This window comes from Ictidomys tridecemlineatus, chromosome X (genome assembly GCF_052094955.1).
Source record: "Ictidomys tridecemlineatus isolate mIctTri1 chromosome X, mIctTri1.hap1, whole genome shotgun sequence".
NCBI lineage: Eukaryota > Metazoa > Chordata > Mammalia > Rodentia > Sciuridae > Ictidomys > Ictidomys tridecemlineatus.
The window spans coordinates 115,936,791-115,962,845 of NC_135493.1; the positions used below are offsets into that span (position 1 = coordinate 115,936,791).

General features: G+C 37.1%; 1 protein-coding gene and 1 long non-coding RNA gene across 8 annotated transcripts in view; one reads left to right on the forward strand and one right to left on the reverse strand.

The window, feature by feature from the left end:
* Nucleotides 1–10,774, reverse strand: part of LOC144371791 (uncharacterized) — a 156,808-nt gene extending 146,034 nt beyond the window's left edge. The window contains exon 1 of one of the 2 annotated variants that reach the window (XR_013431908.1): nt 10,534–10,774. This is a non-coding gene — a long non-coding RNA (uncharacterized LOC144371791). Of the gene's footprint in view, nt 1–9,429; nt 10,002–10,533 lie in introns of those variants that run through there. The other variant, XR_013431909.1, reaches the window with a different exon arrangement.
* Ap1s2 (adaptor related protein complex 1 subunit sigma 2) overlaps nt 1–26,055 on the forward strand; it is a 50,283-nt gene that overhangs the window by 1,552 nt on the left and 22,676 nt on the right. For 3 of the 6 annotated variants that reach the window (XR_013431906.1, XR_013431907.1, XM_078035097.1), the window contains exons 2-4: nt 12,563–12,741; nt 20,477–20,585; nt 21,172–21,309. Coding sequence is in view for 3 of the 6 variants with exons in the window: in XM_078035097.1 (XP_077891223.1) it covers nt 12,563–12,741; nt 20,477–20,585; nt 21,172–21,309 (426 nt within the window). In the remaining 3 variants the exon portion in view is untranslated. Of the gene's footprint in view, nt 1–10,172; nt 10,388–10,558; nt 10,768–12,562; nt 12,742–20,476; nt 20,586–21,171; nt 21,310–24,765; nt 24,861–26,055 lie in introns of those variants that run through there. The other 3 variants (XR_005736089.2, XM_078035098.1, XM_040290881.2) reach the window with 3 other exon arrangements.

Consider the following 26,055-nt stretch of genomic DNA (forward strand, 5'->3'; position numbering starts at 1 on the left):
CACACTCCCCTATCCAGTTCCCATTTGTGTCTTTGTCTTTAAATCTAGAAGAGCTGTCTCCACTTCTCCATTTCCACTTTTTCCTCCATATGCTGCAGTGGGTATTTCTATACATCATTTCAAATGGCTTTTTAAAAATCTAGTGAGCCTTTTCTTTTCCTACTTGAATTCTTAGCAATATTTGGCACATTTGACAATTTTCTCCTGCTTACCAAGATCTCTTCCTTGTCAGGTACAGTGGTGCACACCTATAATCTCAGTTACTTGGGAGGCTGAGGCTAACAAGTTCGAGGCCAATCTAAGCAACTTAGCAAGGCCCTGCCTCAAATAAATAAATAAATAAATAAATAAATAAATAAATAAATAAATAAATAGGACTGGGCACTTGCCTCTGGATTCAATCCCCAGTACAGTCAACCCCACCTGCAACCCCCAGCCCCAAATCTCTTCCTTTATCTTTAAGACTCTACATACTTCTGGACCTCTTCTTTTGAGGTGCTTCTCTGCCTAACTTAGTATTCTTTATTTGTATCCTGGGTATCTGTATGAGTGATCTATGAATGTATAACAAAATAACAGAAACACATCACTCATTTAAAACAATGTAAACCGATCTCTCAGTTTCTGTGGGTTGGGAGTCTGGGCATGGGCTAACTGGGTCCTCTGCTCAGGTCTCATAAAGCTACAGTCAATGTGTTAGCTGGGGCTGTGTTCTCCGCTGGAAATGAGAGTCCCCTCCCAAGCTTATTCATATTGTTGGTAGAATTCACTTCCTTGTGGTTATAGGACTGAGGCACCTGTTTTCATTTTGTTGGCTACCAGCTGGGTTCATTCTCACTTCTTGCAGGTAACTACCCAATCCTTCCACATAGCCCTTTCCATCTTAGCAATAAAAATATCTTTTTGGGGCTGGGGTTGTGGCTCAGCAGTAGAGCAATTGCCTAGTATGTGCAAGGCCCTGGGTTCGATCCTCAGCACCACATGTAAATAAATAAATAAAATAAAAGATATTGTGTCCAACTACAACTAAAAAATAATATTAAAAAAATATATATCCTTTTGTGTTGAATCCACTCGTGCTTAAAATCTCTCTGACTTCTTCTACCAACCAGAGAAAATTCTTTTCTTTAGAGAGCTCTGTATGATTAGGTTAGGTCTACTTGGATAAACTGTCTTATGGTCAATAGATTAGTTACCTTAATTATATCTGCAAATTCCCTTTTCCATGTAACCTAACATAATGACAGCAGTAACATCAGGTAGGGAGCATCGTGGGAACCAGCTTATAATTCTTCCTTCCACAGAACATTTTTTTTTATCTTGCTGGGGATTGAACCCAAGGCCTTGTGCATGTGAGGCAAACACTCTACCAACTAAGCTATATCCCTAGTCCCTTCCACAGTACTTTTTAAAATTATATTATTGTGGTATAAATTCTCCTGGAGTGATCTCACCCTCCTACTCAGCTTTATTTACCAGCTCTATGCTGATGACTCACAAATCTCTAGCTCTAGCTCCAATCTCATTCTGGAACCTTTAGAACTGTATCCACAATTCCAACTGTCTACCTGGAAGACCCACACATAACTGATTTGAGGTTCATCACCAGTCTGCCTTCTTCCTGGGTTTCTTCTCTCAGGGAATCATCCCCCAGCATCATCCCTGACTTTATGCCCATCCACCCTGCTGCATCAAAGCAATCTATACCAATAAATCCTATCTCCTAAAATCTCTCCAGTCTATATCCCTCTCTTTATTCCCTATTCACACTACCGTCACCTCTCCTGTAAAATTTTCAACACAATTGGTCTCTTGACCACTAGTCCTGACCTCTGCAGTGGACACATGGATCTTCATTCCAAACCCTTACACTACTCTTTCAGGAAACTAAAAACTGCATTTCTTAGGCTTCTGGTTGCAATGTAGATTCCAATAACCAGGTGCACCATGCCAGATTTGGGAGATGGAAGTGATATATTATGAAAGGGTGGGGGCTTGCTTCTGCTAGTTCTGTTGGCCAGCAGTATTATGAAGGCATTCGGCTTTTAACAGCAGTTATAGAGGAAGTCCAGTGTCCAGTCCCTAGCTATATGAGTGAAAGGAGCATCCACTCTGCTGGCAGCAGCTTCCCAATCTCCAGATGACAGCAGAGTAAGGGTAGTCCTGGAGCCAGCAGTTATATGGAAACAGCATCTTAATATTCCAGCTCACTGCACAGCAGAGGCAACAGCTCTTTGGCAGTCAAATTCTGCAGTGTTATTCTGGAAGGTTTTCCTGGAAGCTCAGTCTAGATTTTGCTCCTCTAGCAATGCTAATCATTTTTAGACTGCTTCTGTTTGTACCAGTTAGAATGGCATATTTCATCTGCAAAATAAATTCACTACAGACAATTAACCACATCTCATCCAGAGTGGTATTTCTGAAACTCTAAAACCCCAAATCTATAATGGCATTGTCCTTGCTCAGTCTTTTTCACTGGCCCCAATATCCTCATATCAAGTCCAAACATTTTAATCTTTTTTGAAAGGTCCTACACAATCTAGTCCTCCTAATTTCTGTACAGTCATCTTTACCCATGCACCCTCTGGCCACAATCACCTTTCATTTCAGGTGCCTAAGACAGTTAGGCACCCATCTCCCATCTCTTTGTTTTGGTACCTGCTATTCTCCCTGTGTGGAACTCTCCCTGTCTTCTCTTGGCCAACTCCCATTTTTCTTTCAATCTTGGCCTAAAGGCTGTGTCCTCCAAGAAACCTTCTCTGACCCCACCACCCATCATCACCACAAAAACTCTGGGTTAGAAACTCTCCTATATGCTACCACAGCATCCTGGTCTCCCTGCTTTGAAACGCTCCACCGAGTTGAGATTGACAATTACAGGCTGTGCCTCACGCCATTATACCATATGAACTTGGCAGAAGGTTCCTTGTCTAAGCTGCTGTCTATTTTGCCCCCAATATTCAGTGAGTGAATACTTTTTTTAATTTTTTCATCTTTAACGGACAAAGATCAGTTTAGGCTCAAGTTTATAAACTGAATGAAATAATAAAGAAATTCAAGAATTTTCAACAGAGGGTCTACTCTCTATAGGATCTGTTTTAGAAAAACAATCATATGTCTATGTGAAGAAGGAATTGTTAATGGGATCAGGTGGAGGGAAGGGGCTGAGATAGAACGTCCAGTTTGTTGGTTTGACATAGTAAAATATTAGTGGTGAGGGAAAGCAGGAGAATATTTCATAAAAACTGATAATATTCAAGAAGTAATAAGGCATTATTAAATTTTCTTTTGGCATTTCAAGTCAATTTAATTAACACATTGAGTACTTTATGCAAAGCATTATATTAGGTTATGAGACATCAATTTTTAAGTTATCCCAAACCTAGAGATAGTAAGCTAGTAGAACTTAGTAGCTAGTAGAAATAGTTGAGTAGTAGAAGTACAGATACCTTAATACCAGGCAGGGAGAAAAAAAGAAGGCAGAATTGAAGAGTTTATGTTTTGAGGGTGAGTGTGGTTTCTTGGTTTTTAATTAATTTGTTTGTTTTTGCCTAAAGACAATGAGCTAGTGATTGGCTATAAAAGACAACGTACTGTGATGCGAAGAACATTGCCTGGAGGAGTTTTGGTTCCTCCCCTGCCACTAATTGTACTATGATCTTGAATAATTTGCTTAACTTCTCTGAGGTTTAATTTCATCATTTGTAAAATGAAGTTTTTGAATAAAATTACCTTTAATTCTATTGTTTTATATATTTGCCATACTTAAAATATGTGCAGTATTTCTAAAAGTTTTCAATCATCTAATTCAAATGTCCATATAATCTAAATAGTGCTAATAGGACCTTAGTATAAATGTTTTAACTGTTCCTATAGTATTTAGATGAAGTTTGGTTTCTTGATTGTAAGAGATTATAATATTCACATGCGTCCATTATGGACAGTTTACCCAAATGTGTCCCTCCCACCCCAACCCTTTCTAATTTTTCAGCCCTTTCAGCCTTCTGATTTTGTTTTTACTTTGTTTTATCAATTGTCTGGTATGAATGCCAGGCTTTATCAGAGAAATGTAAAGAAAAATCTCAAGTCTTTTTTGCCTTTTTGATAGATGAGTAGTTTTAAATTCTGGACTCAGACTATGTGACAATTATCTTCAAACATCAAAGGAAGGAAGATATAAAGCAGGATTAGAATTAAGAAAAAGTGCTATCCACTTGAAAATTCACCTTCTATTCCCACTACTATGGTTCTTTCTCTTTGTAACTGCGCATGCATGTAACAGCTTGCAAGAATGGAGAGCAGTGCTAGCAGCTATAACAGATGAACCCAGAAAAATCAGTCTTATTCACTTAAAGCACAATTGATGGTAGGAATGATTGGTCATAGTGGTCTGTGTATGTATGCTCCATGCAGTCATTCAGGAACCCAGGCTGACAGAGACTCAGTTTCATTAATCAGATCTCAGCTCCATGGTCACACTTAACTGTAGAGGAGGCTGAGAAACAGGGTTCTTCTAGGAAAGAGAAGAGCAAGTTTGATTACTAACTACATAATGGTCTCTGCCTTACCCAAAGATATTGATTCTGTCTAGCTGTTCCCTCTTATCTTCCTCCTTTCCAGCCCATGTCTGAGTTGCTTATAAAATAGTTCAGGGGTGATTCCCACTTGCTATAAACAATTGGAAAAAACTTTTAGAGTAGTGATATTCATCCAGTAAACTTCTGATTTTTATGGTACAACCTTCAGGTTTCTCTAAGCACTCTGATTTCCTCTGCCTTAGAATCTTCTTATAGAGTACAGGGCATATAATGACCATATGTCACCCTGGGTTGTACATATAGATTTAGCTTCAGATTCACAGAATTGGGAATGTGACTCTCCTAATGTGATCAGGCTTAATGAAGTCAGTGACAAAAAGAAAAAAATCGGATCTCAATTCTCCAAGTATGGCCCCTAGATCAGCAGCATCAGGATCACCTAGTAACTTATTAGAAATACAGTTTTCAGGCCTTGCCTCAGACCTGTTAAATCAGACTCTGGGAATGAGGCCCAGCAATCAGTGCTTTCTAAGTCCTCTAAGAGAATATTATAGAATCACTGGTCTAACTATTTCAAATTGAGTTAGAGAACTTTGGAAGCACTTTGTTTAAAACATATAGAATCTTTTTTATATTGCTATGAATTAAGAGTGAGATAAAAAATTCACAGAATGCAAAAGATTGCTGCTAAGAGCCCTGGGAAGGGACTGGGGCTGTAGCTCAATGGAAGAGTGCTTGCCTAGCACACGTGAGGCACTGGGTTCGATCCTCAGCACATTAAAAAATAAATAAATAAAACAAAGGTATTGTGTCCATCTACAATTAAAAAAAAAAAAAAAAAAAGAGCCCTGGGAGGTCGTGAGGGCAAATAGTTTTCAAATGCGGCATACATGGAAATCTGAAGTTCTATTAAGTATCTCTAGGGATTTCCCAAAAGAAAATACATTCATATATGTGACTGATGACTGCTGATTTAACCAGCTAGGATCTGTCTGCAAAAGAGTTGGAATTCTGTATCAGGAGTTTAAGGACTGAGTCAGTATCTTATTCATCGTTGTATCTCTGTTATCTCCTAGCACAGATACACAATAAGCATTCATGCATTCATGATAAATCAATGAAAGGATGTAATAGCCATCTCATGTATTCAAGTTCCTAAGTAACTTTGACTTTGAGTAATGTTCCAAGCTTACTTTTTTTAAAGATCACATTTGGATCATATATTCATATATACTTTTTTTTTTTTTTAAAGAGAGAGAGAGAGAATCTTTTTTGTAGATGGACACAACACAATGCCTTTATTTTTATGTGGTGCTGAGAATGGAACCCGGGACCCACCCATGCTAGGCGAGTGCTCTACCGCTGAGCCACAATCCCAGCCCCACATATATACTTTTAAGAATACTGACTGCCTTATGTATGTGACCAGCCAACCTCTTCAGAGTTTAGGTTTTATCTAATAAATTTTAAGAATAATGCCTCCAACTCTTCTGTGTGAGAAGGTGGGGAGGGTAGCTTAAATGACTATAGTGCTTGCTTCATTTCTTGAAATGTTTATAAAAAGATTTTACCATGTATTAACTCTTCCAGTGACCAATCCAGGATTTTTCATCCTTGACACTATTCTTTTTTTCTTTTTTTTGTACCAGGGGTGCTTAATCACTGAACCCTTTTAAAAAATATTTTATTTACAGACAGGGTCTTGCTGAGCTACTTAGGAACTTTGCTAAGTTGCTGAGACTGGCTTTGAACTTGCTATCCTCCTGCTTCAGCCTCCTGAGCTGCTGGGATTCCAGGCATGCACGACCCACATCTGGCTATTTTGACACTATTGACATTTGGGGCTAGGTTATTCTTTATTGTGGAGCTGTCCTGTGCACTGTAGGATGTTGAGCAGCATTCATAGCCTCTACCCACGAGATGCCAGTAACATCACCCACTTCCAGTTATAACAAACAAAATGTCTCCAGATACTGACAAGTGTCCCCTAGGGAAGAAAATTGCTCAGGTTGAGAATCACTTCTCTAACCTAATATTAATATGGTAAATTTCTGCATTTCATTCAGAGCTATGGAAACAAGCTTCAAGAAGGAGCATATGTTGTTCTACATCTCTCTTTAACTCATTGGTGAGGCCTTTGGCAGTGACAGCTCTATCTATTTTGAAATTAACTAGTTCACAAACCTCATTATTTTAGGCCAGTTTTCTCCCGGGAACAACTTTATCTTTGGAGATGCAAATTCACAAACTCCAAACATCTTTTTTATACATGTCTTGTATACTGTTTCAGCTCTGAATTCCATTACTAGGCATTTTTATTTAATAGTTTCTAAATAATTTATAGACTGGCTAAAAGAACTCTATAGAAGCCGAAATATGGAGTTAGCAACTAACGGAATGGTTGTTTCATTACAATATTTTAAAGAATTATCTAAGTAAAAATCTAAATGAAATGTAATAATTATCTTTATTACATCCTACTTCAAGGTTCTGTCCCTGGAAAAAAATTCATCACTGCTTCTGGAATTTACTTCCTGGTATCTAAGGAATATGCTATTAATTCTATTTCTGAATTTATTTCAGATATTATCTATTTTTAAAATTATTTTAACTTATTCTCACTTCTGCTCCTCCATATTCTCAATATATTACAATTTTTGTTTAAATCATCAGTGATTAAATGATAAGTTGATAGTGTATGCTGACATCCTTATTGACACCTTCATGCTAATGTCTCCTCTCTTACTATACCTGTGGGTATATATTTTAAACTTTTATTTTTCTTTCTTTTTTTTTTTTTTTTAAATGTCTAGAGCACATGGTTTCTTTCTTTTTTTTTTTTTTTTAAAGAGAGAGTGAGAGAGAGGGGGGCACAGAGAGAGAGAGAGAGAGAATTTTAACATTTATTTACTTTTTCTTAATTCTCGGCGGACACAACATCTTTGTTGGTATGTGGTTATGCTGAGGATCGAACCCGGGCCGCACGCATGCTAGGCGAGCGCGCTACCGCTTGAGCCACATCCCCAGCCCAAACTTTTATTTTTCTTTTTTTCCATTTCATGGTCTTTGGAGAGTGAGAAGGGATGAAAGCAAATGGCCATAACACATTTGACAGAAATAATAGGAAACTAAAATTATTTCTAAAAACTGTAAATGATTACATAAAGAATCTCAAAATTTTACTTTAGAAGGTAGAATCCTATTTCATTCTCACCTCTTACATTTAGCATAAGTGACAGCAAGGCATTTTTTTTTTAATTTAAGAAAAAAGTATAAAATCTGATTTTTAATTTTTCTGAAATATAGTCTTATAATTTCTTTCATTATTAACACTGAAAAATCAGGATCATCAAGAAAGCAAAAACAGAAGATTAGAAAAGATAACCTATTGCCATGATACATTAAAAAATGATACTAGGTGAAAAGTAACATGTATGTAATGAAGCCTACAATTTGGAAGTTGAGTCAAACAGTTAATTACTAACAAAGATGGCAACCATGTTTCTTTTTTGTCTTTCACAGTGAATGCACAATTAGCACTTAATGCTAAGACTGGGGAATAAACCATCTATAATCTACTGAAAAAGACCATCTGCTTCTATAAATTTTGTTCTCATATACTTGCCAAAAGAAGAGAACATATTAACAAAATAATGGGCCCTGCACTGTTAATTGCTAGGTTGTTTGCAGTTGTGCTGTTGCTATTAGAATTTAATAAGCCATTCCTTCTGCTAAATTAATAAGCAGCCAAGATTATGTAATAGCTGCTTTCAGCTGCTAATTATTTTTCCCATAATTCCTTCCCCTTTCTACCCCACCCCCACTTTTTTTGGCTAGGAACACAGAGATGAGGCTGCCAATATGTCATCAGCATATTTTGCGTCCTCATTTTCAGAGTCACAGACCAACATTAGGAGCATAACCAATGAGTTTAAACTCGGAGGTGTCTATCTCTGGAACCTTGAGGACATGTGTTTTGTACAGAAAAAGAAAGAGCATTTGAAATCAGAGGGCGAATTTTCATTGCATAGTATTAGAGCTATCTTTGAACTGGTTAATGGTATCTATTTCATGTAGTAAGGGAGAAAAAGGACATTAGTAAATACCTTTAGGGAATGTTTGGGCAGAGAGCAGGTAAAAATTTAGGCAGGGGGCTTTCAGTCTATCATTTTTTTAAAATAGCTTTCAGTATAAATTAATCATACATGTTTTAGGAAACTTTCCAAGTAGCATAGTAGGACTAAGAAGGAAAGGTATTATACATTTTTTATTTTGTCAAACCAGTGCATTAAAAATACCCCAAATGCCTTCAAATCCCTATTTTACATCATCTTGGTTTTATAGACATTGTAACACAAAATGAACATAATCTCTAATATAGGATATCTTTAAATTGATCAAATTCACTTTCATGAAAAAATTAGTATTTCTTTTATACTTTAGGCCATTAAAAATATTCTGGCGACCATGTTTAGTAACCTCCACAAAGAGGGAATAACCCAACAAAAGCATTTTTCCAGTTCCCTTTGTAAGAACCTAGGTGACTGGGGTAATGAATATTATTCGACATGGGAAACCCGTGGCTGTTCAAGCAAGGTCACCTAATCCTGTGGGTCCCCCCTCCTTTCCTTATCTATAAAAGATGAGTTTAACTAGATGATTCATCCATTCTATCATCCAAAAAAAAAAAAAAAAGCATTATCCATTATGTGCCCAGAACTAGCTCAGCATTTTGGCTCTTAACAAATCTACCCTTTAATAGTCTTATTAACTCACATTTATGTTGTTACATACTAGGCAGTTAACCAGGTTAGGAAGCAAAATGAATAAAATCCAAGATGTGCAAATATAGGTTAATGGGCATGTAGGTGAAAGAGGGGCTTGTGCTTACAGGGTTTTAGGGTGAGGCTTCATAGATGTGACATTTGACAGGAAGGACATGCCAGGCAGAGCAAGTCGTCGGCAAGGCTAAACTGGAACCCAGGCGGCTGGTGGGGGCGACCCTGTGTAAAGGAAGCGGGATCTCGAGGATTCCGTCTAGACTTTTCAGCCGAAAACGGACAGTAACTCATCCAGTCCACAGCGAGGAATGGGCGAGGCATGCCCATAGAAGAAACTCTTGCGATGCTTGGAGGGAAAGTGTCTGGGCTAAGGCTGTAGCAATACGAGGTGAAGGAGGGGCCACGTGCACCAGCTCCACGAAAGAGCTGACTTGTTTTCCCCCCGAGTTGCAGCACTCTCTCCTCTCACCATCATCACCGACCGTTACACCTCCCATGCCACCATCTCGGGGCACCGGGGGTCTTCGGAGCTCGAACTTGGCTCTTTACTGTCCGGACCTTCCCTACCCTGCACCACCGGGTCAACTAAGGGCGCCGCAGAACCCCATCCTCCCGTCACTAAAGAGCCGGGACAACCGCCCGCGCGCGTCCCGGAGGCACAAGCATAAGTACGCAGGCGTGCCAGCCGCGGCAGAAGCCGCTTCCGGGTCACGTGGCCCAGCTTCCGGCTATAACCACGCCCCCGAGCGGAGAGATGGCCAATCGGCTACCTCAGACTACGCGGTATCTGCGCTGCCTACAGAGCCGTTGGCTACGGCTGAGCGCCTTCCCGCGCGTCGCCCAACCTGCCCCTCCTCTCGCCGCAGCTTCGGCTCCTCCCTCGTCCAGCCCCCGGGGCGGGGTCTGTTGGCTCGCCCTTCCCTCGCTGCTTAAGCCTGCCCTCCTCCAAGCGGGTCCCCTCCCCACAGCACCACGGCTTCTTTTCCTCAGCAAGGCGACAGGGGCTTCCCCTCAGCCGCCGCCGCCCCCGCCGGCCGAGCTCCGCCGCGTCCGCGGCCAGCGGCCGCCGTAAGTCCCGAGGGACAATTGGAGGTGCTGGGGATGGGAAGAGGGAGGGATGGCTGGGCGCGCCCCCCGCCGCCCCGCGCACGCCCCGACGACCCCACCCCGCGCCCGCCTGGCCCGCCACTGGGGCGCCGCGCCCCGCAACTCACTTCTCTCCACGTCCGCGCCCCGCTCACTACTCTGCGCTGCGTTTGGATGCGGGGGCCAGTCCTAGGCTCCGCGGGGGCCCCGCGGCACCTGTGGTTCGAGAATCGACTCAAGTTTTGCGGGGCGTTTTTGGGAGGGGCCGGGGGCGGCGGCGGCCGAGGACTCTAGGCGCCCCCTGCGCGGCGGCGGATGCCATTGTCTGCACCGCTCCTTGCCTGTCACCTCGCCCGTGCTTGGTCAGTGATGGAGTGTGGCCCCGGGAGTGGGGGTGGCATCGGAGACGGCGGGACCCAAGGAACGCTGGACCCAAGCCCACTCCAGGGTTGAGCCCATTGTTTTTGACACCAGTCTCGAGGAATTGTAGTGCCCTGTGATTTGTGGCAAAAATCAGAGCATTGATGTTTAAAGAGAGGAAAAGCAATACTTGTGCCTTGCTACCAGGTTTCGTCCCACGTTAGCGCATGATTTATTTTAAGGGGGATACATTGTTTCTTCGTCCGACAAAGTGATGGGGCGGTTACAGGACCCTGCTACAGACAGCCGGGAACCCATACTGTATTTTTCGAAAGCAAACGCCCACCCCTCCTGGCTACCAGGATCTGTGAACACAGGGTCCATTCTTGTCCAAGTTTTGGTAACGGGTTTGCATAACTGTGCAGTTGATGCTTCACTTGCTGTCCCTTCGAATGCCGCTATCTTCAGGACTTATATGGGAGGCACTTTGATACCACTGAATAAATATCTGTGTGTCTTGTGCTACGGAAGCTTTTTAAGTAGAGTAATAAGCTAATTTTAACTTTAATAAAGTTAAATTGCCAAGTCATAAATTTCCAGGTATCTTGATGCCTTTTTGCATTATCGCAAAAAAGCAGCAATAATTTCTTATTGGAATTTAGATCCCATTTTATTCTGTTGGTTGTGTAAATTCCCCCTCCCCAGGTTCAAATTCAAGATGGTGTGGTGAATATTAAGAGTCAAGGCTTGAATCTTACTCTCAGTGGCACTGTTAAAGGCACTTATAAAGGTTAAAAAAAAATGAATACCTATCTGAATCCTACCTTTAAATAAACTTTGTAGAAACAATACTTACCGAACCAGTTGAATTTTAAAAATGTTGGCTTTAAAAGAAGATGTACACGGATCAACAGACTTGCAAGTTTCAAATAAATCCATACAAATTAGTTTAAGTATAAAATATATTAGAATTTGGCATCTACTCCATCTGTAAACGCTATTTTTTGTTTTAAATGAAGTATTTCATGTATTGTCCGACGATGTATACCTCTTATTTTTAGCCTTTTTAAGGTTTGCATTCTCTTCCATAATATTAATAACTCAGTTCTTAATTGTGTATGTGTTTGTGGTTTTTTTTTCCTTTTAATGAGAAGAAAACATAAACTTCAAATCAGGCTTTTATTAGGAAAAATATATTTATGCGATCCTTTTTTTAGTTAATATTTTAGATCATTGTTTTGCTTAAAATATGCTAGCATAAATTGAAGAGAGCATTCTAAATGATAAGCAGTTTGTCTGCAAGTAATTCAGCCTGGAACTAGAACGGCCTCGGGGTGAAAAACAGTAGATCTCCTGTTTCTTCCGAATGTACCTAAACCAATTGATATCTATAGTTCTTTTTTGATGCATGGTGTAGGCAGTGTGGAATGTATAGTATGGGTAGAAAATCGTTTCTTAAATTACCAAAGCTATCTTTTTCTTAAAAATTTCACTCCATCTTATTACTTGTTTTTCTTTTTATACACACGTTTCCCTCCAAAGATGGTGTGGTGAATATCGTACGTGGTCACATGTATGTGGGTCAGGGTGGGATGGGAAGGGAAGATTTGCATCTAAGTAGTAAGATCTTTCTAAAATAATTTTCTGCTATTTTAACTGGCATAAACATATTGATGACTGCTAATCATTTATCAGTTAAACACCTATCCCTCAAAGGTTCTCTGAGAAACATGTAATCTTATAACTATTGACTCAAAGTATTGCATTTAATATTGATTTTCTTATTTATCTTAACAGATGCAGTTTATGTTGCTTTTTAGTCGTCAGGGAAAGCTTCGACTGCAGAAATGGTATGTCCCACTCTCAGACAAAGAGAAGAAAAAGATCACAAGAGAACTTGTTCAAACCGTTTTAGCACGGAAACCTAAAATGTGCAGCTTCCTTGAGTGGCGAGATCTGAAGATTGTTTATAAAAGGTATAATTTTTAATTATCAGAAAGGTGGGATAGCAAAATGAAATGATAGGTCTTTTTTTTGGGGGGGGGTACAGGGGATTGAACCCAGGGGTGCTTTACCATTGAGCTACATCCCCAGTCCTTTTAATATTTTATTTTGAAACAAGGTCTCATCAAGTCACTAAGGCTCACCTCAAACTTGTGGTCCTCCTGGCAGTCTCATTGGGATTATAGGTGTGCATCACTGCACCTGGCATTGGTCATTTGTAATAGGGAAGTTGCAGACTTTTGAGCAATAACATTTATAAATAACGATCAATAAATATTTAAATGAAATAGGTTTAAAGGAAAGCTTTTTATTTTAAGAGAACTGCTGTTTTGATGAGTTACCTAGGCCAAAATGATACGTAGGGAAATCATCTTTAAACTAATTATATAATTAAAGACATAAATGATTAGTCATACTCAACCATCTTTTCAGGAAAATTCAGTGAATTCAGGGGCAAAAAGGTTCAGTATTTTAAATTACATGAGTAATTCTCTGAATTTAGGCAAGCATAGATGAGAGTCTAATTCCCATGAATCTTTATAAAATAATGACTAATATTTAACATGCCTTGTATCTGACTGTTAGAATCTTATAAACATTTTGGCTACATATAGACTTTTGCAATTATACAGATGTCTAAAAATTTTATGTATGTATAGGATCTGTTTGTTAATAGTATTTATTAATTTGAATTACACTTGTTGCTGTGGTGAAGGTATTCTTAGATATGATAGATAATTTTGCCAAAGATAGGTTTCTTAAAATTTGGTAATTTTTTTACACTGATATTTAAAAAAATGCTTTATATCTTTATTTTACTGGTATCTGAAGAAACTCTTTTGAGTATCTTAAATTTTTAGGATTGTTCTTAACAGGTTTAATGAAATATAATTTATTTTTTTACAGAGTATATTTTAAAGGGACATTATTTGCTTCTTCCCCATTTCTGTTCCCTTTTGAATAATTTAATGAATTTAAGATTAAAACATTTCTGCATATAAAAAATTCTCTTGTATGGGGAGTATACAGTGAACTAACAGTATGGAATGCCCTGAGGGTAGAAGAGAAGTCTGTTTTTTCTCTTTTATACTCCAAGTGTGGATGGTTTTTTGTTTGTTTGTTTCATTTTGTGTGTGGAGGGGTGGGTGGGTGGCAGGGAAGGAAGTGGCCATTGTAGGACAAAGCGAGTTTCTTAAATACTGTAGACTTTATTTCACAATGAATTTAATCATTTAATCATGTTTGGGTGATTTTTATACAGTGTTGGATTTATAGTTGTTGAGAAAGATTTTAGAAAAATCGTAGTACTTGAGATCTGAGCAATATCTTGGAATAATCTGGTCAAATACTCTTTTATTTTTTAAGCTTTTTGACCCAGGGATAGTCTTAAATAAAACAAGCAGAAATGGAACTGCTCTTGTGAAATCACAGGTATCCCATCACCCTGCTCACTTTCCTCTTTGCACAGGAAACCGTTCTGAATTTGAAAAATAATAATATTGATCAAATTTCTGTTGTATTAAAACAATATATTTGGGAAAAGTGACTTGTTGGAGGTCATATGCTGCTGGGGGTGGGGGGTGCAATTTAAATTTCAAGTATGGAGGCAAAGCTTTTAAATAGGAGTGAAAAAAAGATTAGGTGAGCTTTTTTTCAGAGATTGAAGAATGACAAAGGGTGGGGGGAGGACAGGGACTGAAACTGGCACCTGCAGGATCTGTAGGAGACTGCATAATAATAAAGTCCTGAACACAGAGGCTTGTAAAGGAGAGCTGTTACCTAGGGAAGTTTTATCAGACTTGGTCACACCTAGAAGTGGGGAGGACTGCCAAGGAATGGGAGAAGTGGGGTGATCTTCACATTTCTAATTTGGCTGATGGGGTGAATGGTAAATTAGAGAACCCAGCTAATTTTTAGACAAGTTGGTTTTGGAATGTCTCACTTTCTGGTGGGTTGTGTTGAGCATAGGCATGGAATTCTGGGGAAACTTAGATGAAAAGTGTTACATATCCATCCTTCAAGTGGAAGGCATAGGGTATGTATTAGGTCAGTAAAGTCAGGGAAGCGGAGTGAATTTCTAGAGTAAGATCAACTAATGCCAGATGTCACATAAAAGTCAGTGAAGGTGAAGAAAGAATCTGGTAGATTTTGTAGTAAGCACTTTACAAAATTGTCTTTTGCCAGAACATTTTGAGTGGAGTAGTAAAGACAGAACTCTCGATGTAATGGGGAAAGAGTGAAGAGGTAGAGTAATTTAAATAGCACATGGAGACTATTTTGGGGAGCTTTGCTGTGAGAGAGGTGGTAACCACCCCTAGACACAGGAGTTGGGGACAGGATTGAAAAAAGGTGTGAGAGGCTTAAGCTTATTTTTAGATAGGGGAAGGAGTCCCCCGTGTGGAGGAGGAAAATACCAGCAAGGGACTCGAGCCTATGAATGGGCAGTTAAAAGGAATAAAGGAAAGAACTGGTTGGTATTCCTATGCGTTCCACTCAGCCTGTCCCTATTGGGCCACTTCTTTTTCTTAAAAGTTATAAAGAATATTTAACCTGACTTTAATATTTAGATCAACACTCCCTTAAGTAAAAGGTGAGCTTAACAACAATTAAAAAAAAACGTAGCTTTATTGAAATAATCATGTACAAAACATGGATTTTTTTTTTTAAAGAGAGAGAGAATTTTAATATTTATTTTTTTTTTTTAGTTTTCGGTGGACCCAACATCTTTGTTTGTATGTGGTGCTGAGGATGGAACCCGGGCCGCATGCATGCCAGGCGAGCGCGCTACCACTTGAGCCACATCCCCAGCCCAAAAACATGGAATTTATAATCTGTTTTTCTATATACTCCCCCATTTCATCTTCTTACCACCTCATATATTTTTGTTGATATTATTAGGTGATTTGATTTCACTGCTCTAACTGGATGAAAAAGCCTTTTAAACCAGAGAATTACTGCTTAGCTCCTGAGAAATTCTGAACAGGCACTTTTTTTTTTTGGGTTAGTGATTTAACCCCTCGCTTTGCACTAGCACTCTGCCACTGAGCCATGTCTACAGTACCACCAACCGTTTTATTATTTTTTAAAAATTTTTTTTACCTTGAGACAGTTTCTCTTAAGTTGCTCAGACTGGCCTGGCACTTGCAATCCTCCTGCTCCAGCCTCCAGAGTAGCTAGATTTACAGGCATGCGCCACCATGCATTGCTGTTCAAACAGCTCTTTTGTTGTTCATATCAGCAGAGGTATTTTATGTCCTTTTTGTTAAATTGGGCCATACACATTCTTCATTCCAAGTGTTTGGCATATAGATTTCCCTTTGGGGAGGGGAGCTGTAGGGGAGATAAGGAAAATATAGCTGAAAAGACAGACTGAAAATCTGAGGACCTGAATTGTCCATTTGTGCTATTAGCTAGTTTTGTGACTTTAAGCAAGTCACTTTGCCTCTGTTTCCTCATCCCTAAAATAGATACTCTTAAAGATCTCTTGAAGACAGAATATTGTATGTTTCTGATTCCTATTTTAAGCAGCACTTTATAAAAGAGACATTGGATTAGTCTTCTTAAATTAATTTAAAAATATGTTCATGCATTACTAGCTTGAGAATTTGTTAAAGGGTACTTATTGATTTTCTTTACTAACAAAAGAATTCTTAATGACATACTAGTGGGTATTGAGAATAGTTTAGCTACATTCACCCATAGTCAGCTGATAATTTAGCTGACTGCAGAGAAGTCATGTGTTTGAATATAAGAATAGGCACTTTCAGATGTTCTCTCAGTGCCAGTAATTAGAGTAAGCCTTAATCCACCGTGCTAAAAATAACCAAACATACCTTTCTTCTTACTAGTCTATTATTAATTTCACTTCAGATTTAGACTTACAAATATGTACTAAGAGAATAAAATGAGCTCATTATTGAATTTTTAAAAATGTTGTTTTTTTTTTTAAAAAAACCATTTGGATTTTAAAAGTAGGGAAAACACTTCAGGTTTTCTTGGTAATCTTTTACTAAAATCAGTATGACATTTTTTAGTTCTCTCCTTTGAAGCTCTTAAAATATTGCTTTGAGCATAGTTTAATTTTTACCAGGTGCAGGTTTATTTTAATACGATTGCTGGCTATGGTTTTTAATGTAAAATTTGGCTGTGGGGTCAAATTGCTGTTCTGGGTACGTTACTTAAGCCTGGATCTCCTATAAACTCAAGCAATAATAGTATCTCTGGTAAGGTAGTGAAGATTAAAATGGTAAAATATGCGGAAGCCTTAGCTAACATTTAGTGTCTTATTTAGAGTGAGGACTCAAGTTTGGAGCCAGACTTCTGTTTTTTCCTTCTTTAAACTTTCTGAAAAGGCTTATGATCCTGATAGCTTTCTGTTCATCTGAAAAAAAGAATTCATTAAATTTTGTGTGTGTGTGTGTGTGTGTGTGTGTGCTTGCGCGCGCGCACTTGCTGGGGATGGAACCCGTGGCGTTGTGCATGCAAAGTAAGCACTCTACCAACTGAGCTATATCCCCAGCCCAAGAATTTATTAATTTGACAGCTTCTTTTACATTCTTTTTTTAAAAAAAATATTTATTTTTTAGTTGTAAGTGGACATAATATCTTTATTTTAATTTTAATGTGGTGCTGAGGATCGAACCCAGTGCCTCACGCATACTAGGTGAGCACTCTACCACTGAGCCACAATCCCAGCCCCCTTTTCTATTCTTAATGAAAGTTAAACATTTAGAGGGCCAGGGATATATTTCAGTGATAGAACGCTTGCCTTGCATGCACAAGGCCCTGGGTTCGATCCCCAATACCCAAACAAAAATTTTTTAGATAGTGTTGGTGGGACTTGTTCCTCTTTTTAAAAATATTCCATAGCTGGGTATGATGGCACATGTCTGTAACCCTAGAGGCTCCAGATATTGAGGGTAGGTGGATGGAAAGTTTGGGGCCAGACTTTATTGAGACCCTCTGTCCCAAAAAAAAGAGGTGGGAATGTAGCTCAGGGGTAAAGAGCCTCTGGGTCTATCCCTATTACCAAAAAACATTATTGGTTGGTGTTTAAATTCATGCTTCTGAATGATTTCTATAATTTCAGACGTTTGAGTCATATTTAAGTAAATAAGTATCTTAAGTATTTGTAAAAGGCAGTACTGTAGATAAGGAGTAACGATGGTGCAGCCATTAGATTATATAACACTAGCATTGAGGAAGCCTTAAAAATAAGGAATTTTACTGGAAATTATTAGTAAATGCTGTGTAATAGAATTATTTGGTATTCTGTTCACGTCAGCTAGCATAGCTTGTTTTTAATGTACCATTTTTATGTGAGTCCTTTTAATCTTTAGTTTTTTCTTTTTCTTTTCTTTTTTTTTTTTTAAGCTTTATTTTTATATGGTGCTGAGGATTGAACCCAGTGCCTCATGCATGGTAGGCGAGTGCTTTACCTCTGAGCCACAACCCCAGCCCCTTTAGTTTTCTTAATTCGGGGAATGTTATTTATCATTTCTGTGAATTTCTCCAAATTCAAAATTCTACGAAAGAGCATGGATTAGGAAGAACTTAGAGTTGGAATATTCATTTGCTTTTTGAACAGATGATCAAAAACAGGGTAATGATGGGAAAGAGAGAAATTATTTGTTAAAGTTGGAAGCCATGCCTTGTTATGTCTTCATGATTGATTCCCTTCAGGGTGATAAACAAATACATTCAGATGCCTACTTTATGTGACTACGGGAGACCCACCATTTTAAATAGCTTTCAGAAAATGGAAGTTAGGTAGAAGTTAGGACATGCAAAAAGACATGATGTGAGACAGATGTTATTACCCTATATACATGTGTGATTATACTAGTGGTGTGACTATACCATGTATAGCTAGAGGAGTAAGAAGTTGTGCTCCATTTGTGTACAATGTGTCAAAACTTAGTTCTGTCATGAATAACTCATTAAAACAAATTTTAAAAATAAATAAATAAATTGGAAAAAATAAAGACATGATACGTATGACAAAGGAGTCTAGTGAGAGGGTTAAGGACCTGGAGTTAAGGAGGGAGACCAGTTTCTTGTCACAGTAGTTTTCTGGGCTTCATTGATTTTTGTTTTTTTGTGTGTGATCAAAGATGATAGTACTTGCTGTTGAAAAGATCCAGTAAGGGGCTGGGATTGTGGCTCAGTGGTAGAGCTCTTGCCTAGCACGTGTGAGGGCCTGGGTTCGATCCTCAGCACCACATAAAAATAAAAAAGATATTGTGTCCAACTACAACTAAAAAATAAATATTAAAAAAAGAAAAGATCAATAAGGTAAAATGTTTTTGATAATATTGAAATTAGTAGTGTTGTGTAAATAATAGGTTGTTTTTATACTGAGCAGGGACTCATTGAATCTTAAAACTGAAGTTGTGTGTATTTTCTCTATATTATTTCACATTATACTATAAGCAGTAATTGCCTGTCATATTTTCTAAAAAATAATAAGTGCTCCTCATTGAAAAGTACAATCTAAACTGAGACTTGTTTAGAATATCTTAGGTTTTTATTTTCTTTCCTTTCAAAAGCTTTAAGTACACTTAAACCATTTTGAAATGTTCATTTAATCCTCCCTAAAGGACTTGTTATGCCTCAAGGTAAGTGTGTTTTTTGGGGATTAGGCATAACCCAGTTCCATGTGCCAGAATCCTGATTCGGAGGAGAGTAAATGTCCCAGCCTTATTCTGTCTTCTCCGGTAAAGAATCTCCTCTTTAAAGGGTAACTGATGTGATACAGCAATCTGTATACGGGGTAAAGTTGGGAGTTCATAACCCGCTTGAATCAAACTGTGAAATATGATGTATTAAGAACTGTGTAAGGTTTTGAACGACCAATAATAAAAAAAAAAATAAAATAAAATAAAAAAACATTTAAAAAAAAAAGAATCTCCTCTTTAATTCAACAGTGTGGAAATGGGAAAATTTGAGGATGAGTCTCAAGTTTCCCTTAAGTAATAAGAACTTTCTCAAACTTCTATAATAACTTGGAGCTGTCATTCTTTTTTTTGTGGGGTGGACATTATTCCACAATTCTAGAAACCTCCTTTAATAAGGCTATTCTGTGCTGTTAGAGGATAACATAGTGGTTACAATTGCCTATAGTGATGAGAAGTTGTGACAAGAAGAGGGTCTTCAGATTCTGTACTATTCTGTTCTGGGTGCTGGTACATAAATGGGTTCACTTTGAAAACTCATCGAGCTTTTATGACTTGAGATCTTCTCTGTGTATATATTATGCTTCAGTAAAATGTCCAAGGCAATGACCTCATCTGACAATATCTTCAATAAGTCCTTCAGTAGAAAGATCTATATTACTTGCTGTTTACTTGTAGTTTGAAATAATCCCAGTGTATTTTGCTCTAATTTAGTAGATTTTGTAGTAAGAAAAACCTGGGTCAACTGTTTTCAAATGTTCATAAAAAGGATCCTGAAAGGACAAAGAGCAAAATCAGTTACTCTTTCTAGATGGTATGATTTAGTGTTTTTTTTTTCTTTTTGCCTGTGTTTTTCAAAATATCTCATGCATTTATTACTTTTGTAGTCTAGGAGAAAAAAATTCTGTACTGTTGTAAGAAAAGAAATAAACATGCTTATAGCATGAGACCTTCCACAATAGAATATAAAAATATATTTAGAAAACATGATTATAGGGGTAACTTTTTTTTCCACATTTGTTTTTTGTTATAGATATGCTAGTCTGTATTTTTGCTGCGCTATTGAGGATCAGGACAATGAACTAATTACCCTGGAAATAATTCATCGTTATGTGGAATTACTTGACAAGTATTTTGGCAGTGTGAGTATTTATTTTAAGAAATTGAATACCATCTCTCTCCTTTTTTTAAAAAAAATGATCTTTTTTCTAACAAGTTTATTATTTTCATATATTGGGGATTACAGGGAGAAAGCAATAATAACTTTTTCTCAGTTTGTCTACTCAGTTAACTTACAGGGTCATTGGCCATACAGACCTACTCATTTAATTATGATGGTTACAATGAGTTTTAAAATAGTACAATAGAAAGGACTCTTGACTGTAAACATTAATATCATGGTAGTGCTTAGTGCAGTATTCAGATTTGGTTAGCAGTTTAATCACATAACCCAGGAAATAAATATTTAAAGATCAGTTTTAGGAGCAGAAAATTACTAAGTTGCTCACATTGAGAGTATGCAGAGACATGTCTTATTTATCTTGTATGCATTGTTTTTTCAAGTACTTTAAAATTTGAAAATTATGCTTACTTAAATTAATGATGCTTAGTCAATGTGATTGCTATTTTTAGAAAGAGTTAAAATTGATTCACTTTGGTCAGATTTCTTTGGCTTGCTTAAATTTTAACAGTTTGAGGGATTTTGTTTGTATTGTTTTTGTTTTTCAGGTGTGTGAACTTGATATCATCTTTAATTTTGAGAAGGCTTATTTTATTTTGGATGAGTTTCTTTTGGGAGGGGAAGTTCAGGAAACATCCAAGAAAAATGTCCTTAAAGCAATTGAGCAGGCTGATCTACTACAGGAGGTAAGTCACTTGTTTTCCTGACTAGGCACTAGCATGTTTTGCTCTTGCTAGGGAAGTCTCAGTCTTCTTAGAGTTTTGGTAGTTACCCAGAGCATGCTTGGCATGTATTATTCATGTGCAGTTTATTGATTGAAATATGTGTCAGTCACATCAACTCAGTTATCTATGGATGGATGGTTCACTTTAGAGATGGTCTATTGGTCAAGCTTATTTTTAATGACCCAGTTTTGGACCCTACTAGGACAGACTATTATAAAAAGAGAAAATATTGGCTAAACCTTACAGCAAGTTGAGAACTCTCCATCCATTGTTTTAAATTACTTAAAGACAACCAACCTCCTTTTTAATTGGGAGTTGACTGTGAGATTACAGCATTTTCATTCTAAATTGGTTCATATTTTCACCTCATATCCATTAAGTACAAATGTAGCCAAGCAAGTGGTAGGGATTTCCAATTAGACTTTTTGTAGAACTCTCTAGTTTTATATTAATAAAGCTAAAAAGTATTCATACTTTGCTTTTCTTAAATAGCAAACCATGTTCTATAAAACTACTGTTTTCTCATCTTACCTCCATATTCCAGAACCATAATAACCCCCTTGCCTTTTTAATTACTTCAGTCATCCTGGGGTAACCATGCATGTATTTGATACTTATGTACTTTCTGTTTCTGAAATTTAAAATTTCATATTGATATAAGTCTACCTTTTTTAAAAAATTTAATGATAGCTTAATTCAGGTACTAAATGGAATTATGCCTTAGAGCCAATTGTGGTTTTTATCATATAGAAAGTTTATAACATAATAAAGGGTCAGTAAATAGAAAAAAACAATGTAGTGTGTTTTCATTAAGGCAGTTGTTAAGTGTGTGTATATGTACGTATATATAAAAAGTTGATTTTTTTTTGATTCACAGGTGTATTTTGCAGAAGCATTGAAAGTATGGTTTTATATTTCTAGCTTATATTGGCCCCTCATTGTGCATTACACATGTATTTGTCAGTTCTTGCTTTTTTTCAGTTACTAAAGGAGACTTTAAATTCAGTTTTTTAGCATTTCTATTTTTACAGAAATGGCAAGCTTTAAGGTAATGAAATGAGAGAAGATTTACTCTCTTTCTCCATTATAATTTCTTTACTATTGGCCTCTGGAGAGGAGGGAACTACTAGGGAAACCTACTGCAACACTCAGTGGTAGAGGTTGCTGTAAGCTGAGGTGACAACAGTGCCTTGTGCACCTAATTATCTTGTAGTTATCAAAAGAATAGTTAGGGTACCTGCAAAAGTGAAGAATTTGTTGGCAGTCCTCATACCATCTGCTGTTCAGTAGTAGAATGAGAACAGACCCTTTTCCTTCTGTGTACAGTTTGCCACAGTGATTATATTTGGAGATTTTTATTTTTAGCATCAGGTGTGCTGACTATAAGCATATATTATATGGTTGTAAAATTGGTTTTAAAGTTAGTACTTTCTTATTTTGCTGCTCACTAAACAAACTTTTAAATATTAGGTAGAATCCAGGATGAGGAATTGGGAATTTTTCATATTTGTCTTTTTCCTTGGTCACTTTTGTATTTCATTATTATGGACTTATATTCTGTTCTATCAGAACCTGGTATTTCTTCCAAGTTTTTCATCATTTTCTGATTAATTACATTTGCTTTAAACATTTAAAACATTTTGAAAGTTGTTGAAGTTCAGCTTCTTACTTTTAATGTTTTCCTTAGATGTTTAAGGCACTGATATCTCCTTGTGCCTGGAATATTTTTTTTTAATATTTATTTTTTAGTTATAGATGGACACAATACCTTTATTTTACTTATTTATTTTTATGTGGTGCTGAGGATGGAGCCCAGGGCTTCTCATGTGCCAGCCAAGTGCTCTACCACTAAGCCACAGTCCCAGCCCTGAATTATTTTTTAAATGATACTGGGAAATTACTATGTACTTTATAATATATGACAATGATGCTATGTTTAGCTTATAGTACTTAATGTACTAGGGAATAAAAGCATTACTATAGAAGTATAATTCCTAATATAAATGCCATCTTTAGCCTCTTAGTCTGGGGATTTTTGTTGTTCATACTATCAGTAGTAAGAAATTTTTATTGACTATGTAGATATAAATAATATTTTTCAAATTATTTCTTGTTAGATTTATCAAAATGCTTAAATTTATGTTACCTATTTTGGTTCTGCTGTTTGGGGTGTAGTATTCAATTAGTCAGTGTCATGAAGTGATTTTACTTCCAAAATTGTAAATATGGCTGTATGATACTTTATTAAATTCAGCCTTAAGTTTGTAGCAGAAGTTCTGATTATTTTAACCTAATTTTTTTAAAGTATTTATTTTTTTAGTTGTAGGTGGACACAATGTCTTTATTTTACTTTATGTGGTGCTGAGGATCGAACCCAGTGCCTCACGCATGCCAGGCACTCCCTCTACCTCTGAGCCACAACCCTAACTCTTAATCTAATTTTTTATGCATTGTGATTTTTTCTATTTAGTGTGAGGTCTTTTATTTGGGTTATTTCTAAGCTCTAAAAACTTTCAACTTAAAATGAACTTATATCTGTTGGGCTTAAAGATAAATGAAATCACAGAATGATTTTGGTTTTTGGTTCTTTTTTAGCTTGTAAAATGTTTCTATCCTTAAGAAGTAGATTTACCCAATTTATATGAATGTTACATAATTTAGATAGTCTTTCATCTTATAGGCAAACAGGACAGATTGTCATTGGCTCAAGTAGGTTGTCAGCATAAACATTAATAAGAATAAAACAAATGCATATTTAAATAATAATTGCTAAAATATCAGCATAAGTAATCAAAGAATAATGTTACCTTTTTCATTGTGGTTAATTACTTAGTAAACAAGGGATCATTTTTGGCATTTGTAGACTGAACTCTGTGCTTGTTCTTTTGGTATTTGGTTGTGTGCATACATGATTAGATTTTGGGGGGAAGCCTGGAAATTGGCCCATTTTCCAATTTTTAATGTTTGTTGGGATTTTAAACATTTCATGCCACTGGTACTAAAGTTGACTCTTAAATTATTAAAGTATAACTTGTTGTGGTTGCTAAATTGGTAATATATATATATATATATGTATATATAGTTTTAATTGTCAATAGACCTTTATTTTATTTATTCATTTTTTATATGGTGCTGAGAATTGAACTCAGTGCCTCACACATGCTAGGCAAGCACTCTACCGCTGAGCTACAACCCCAGCCCTATTGATAGATATTCTTTACAATGTTTGGAGTACCCCCACCATACACATATATATTTAAGCCAGATTTTTGGGGGGTGAAGTGGAGTATGGTGATGCAGTTGGATTTATTTTATAAACACATACATGTATAATGACAAAGGAAATAATAGCATGGCATTTTTTTTCTGTAAAAAATCAGCCACTTACCAGTTTTTCTCTGCTCCTTAATTTTATAGAGCCAGAATGAAGAATGGGGAGGTTTGTCTGAGGATATCTTATGATAAAGAGCAGTCTAAGGCTTTAGTCCCTTTGACCCCCAACTTATTTATTGGTAACTACTAAATTTACCATTTTGTGGCATGGATAAAATGGGGTGCTATGCAAACACTGTTGCACGTGAGATGATTTAAAGTCCTTGCTTGATCTGTGAAGATCAAATAGTTAAATACTGGGCATTGGGCTTTAACCCTCAGCATTAGATGCATGATGGTGTTGATCAGCGCTTTGAGATGTGTTGAACTTTCTTTTTTATACTAACAGCATCATTTTGAAATTTGTGGTGGTTTTTCTTTTGAGCTTTGTTTGCTGTTGGTATTGTTTCTCACTGAAGTAATCTGCAATGGAAAATAAGTGAGGTACCAAAAGCAAGCATTATTATACTCATGAATTTGCTTCTACTTCAAGATGATCCACTTTATGAATAGATTTACTGGATTTGCAGATGTTTATCTGCCTCATTTAGAAGGTGGTACTCTATGGAGAATTACTGCTGCTAAAATTGATTTGTTTTAGTGCTGGGGGCTGCATGATATGTCTTAGTACTATGCTGTATCTGTGAAAGCAATAATTAATAAATCTGTGGGACTGCATAAAATGGAAAGGTAAGAATCTTAGAAAAAGTGATTTCTTTAAAAAAATGAGGCTTTTGTAACTTAAAATTATTTTAAGTAAATAAGGACTTTTTGAAGGATAACATTATACCTTTTAAATGAAGATATGAGTTATCTTAAAAATTACACCTTGCTAATTAAGAATATTGGGGCATGTTAGTCAAACTCAAGAATATCTTAGTTGTTTTAAAAGAGGTAGATGCTTTCAAATATATATAATAATGCCATTTAACAGCAAAAAGTATTTTGATACAAATCCTCCTAAGATTTGTGTAGTATTGGACAACCTAAGACAGGCACAGTCCCTAAGCCACATGCTTGGTGTTTAATTAAACAGAAGAGGGGAGATGCTGAGAGCCACAGCCAAGTCAGAATGGCCCCTGGCATTTTGCCAGAAGTAATGATTGAGAGGGGAGCCATTAAGATGATGCTGGATTGATTCAATTGTATATTAGACCTTTACTGTCCACCCCTGCTAGTTTGGAGTTCTCTCTAGTTTGAAGTTCTTCGGAGGATTGCCTGAGGATTGCCTAGGGAGTACGAGTTGGTGGGGGAAGTTCCAGGAGAGGGAATTCCGGTTGGTGTGTGGTGTGTGGTGTATCCCGGAGAAGTCCATGTGGGTGGCGTTCAGGGGAG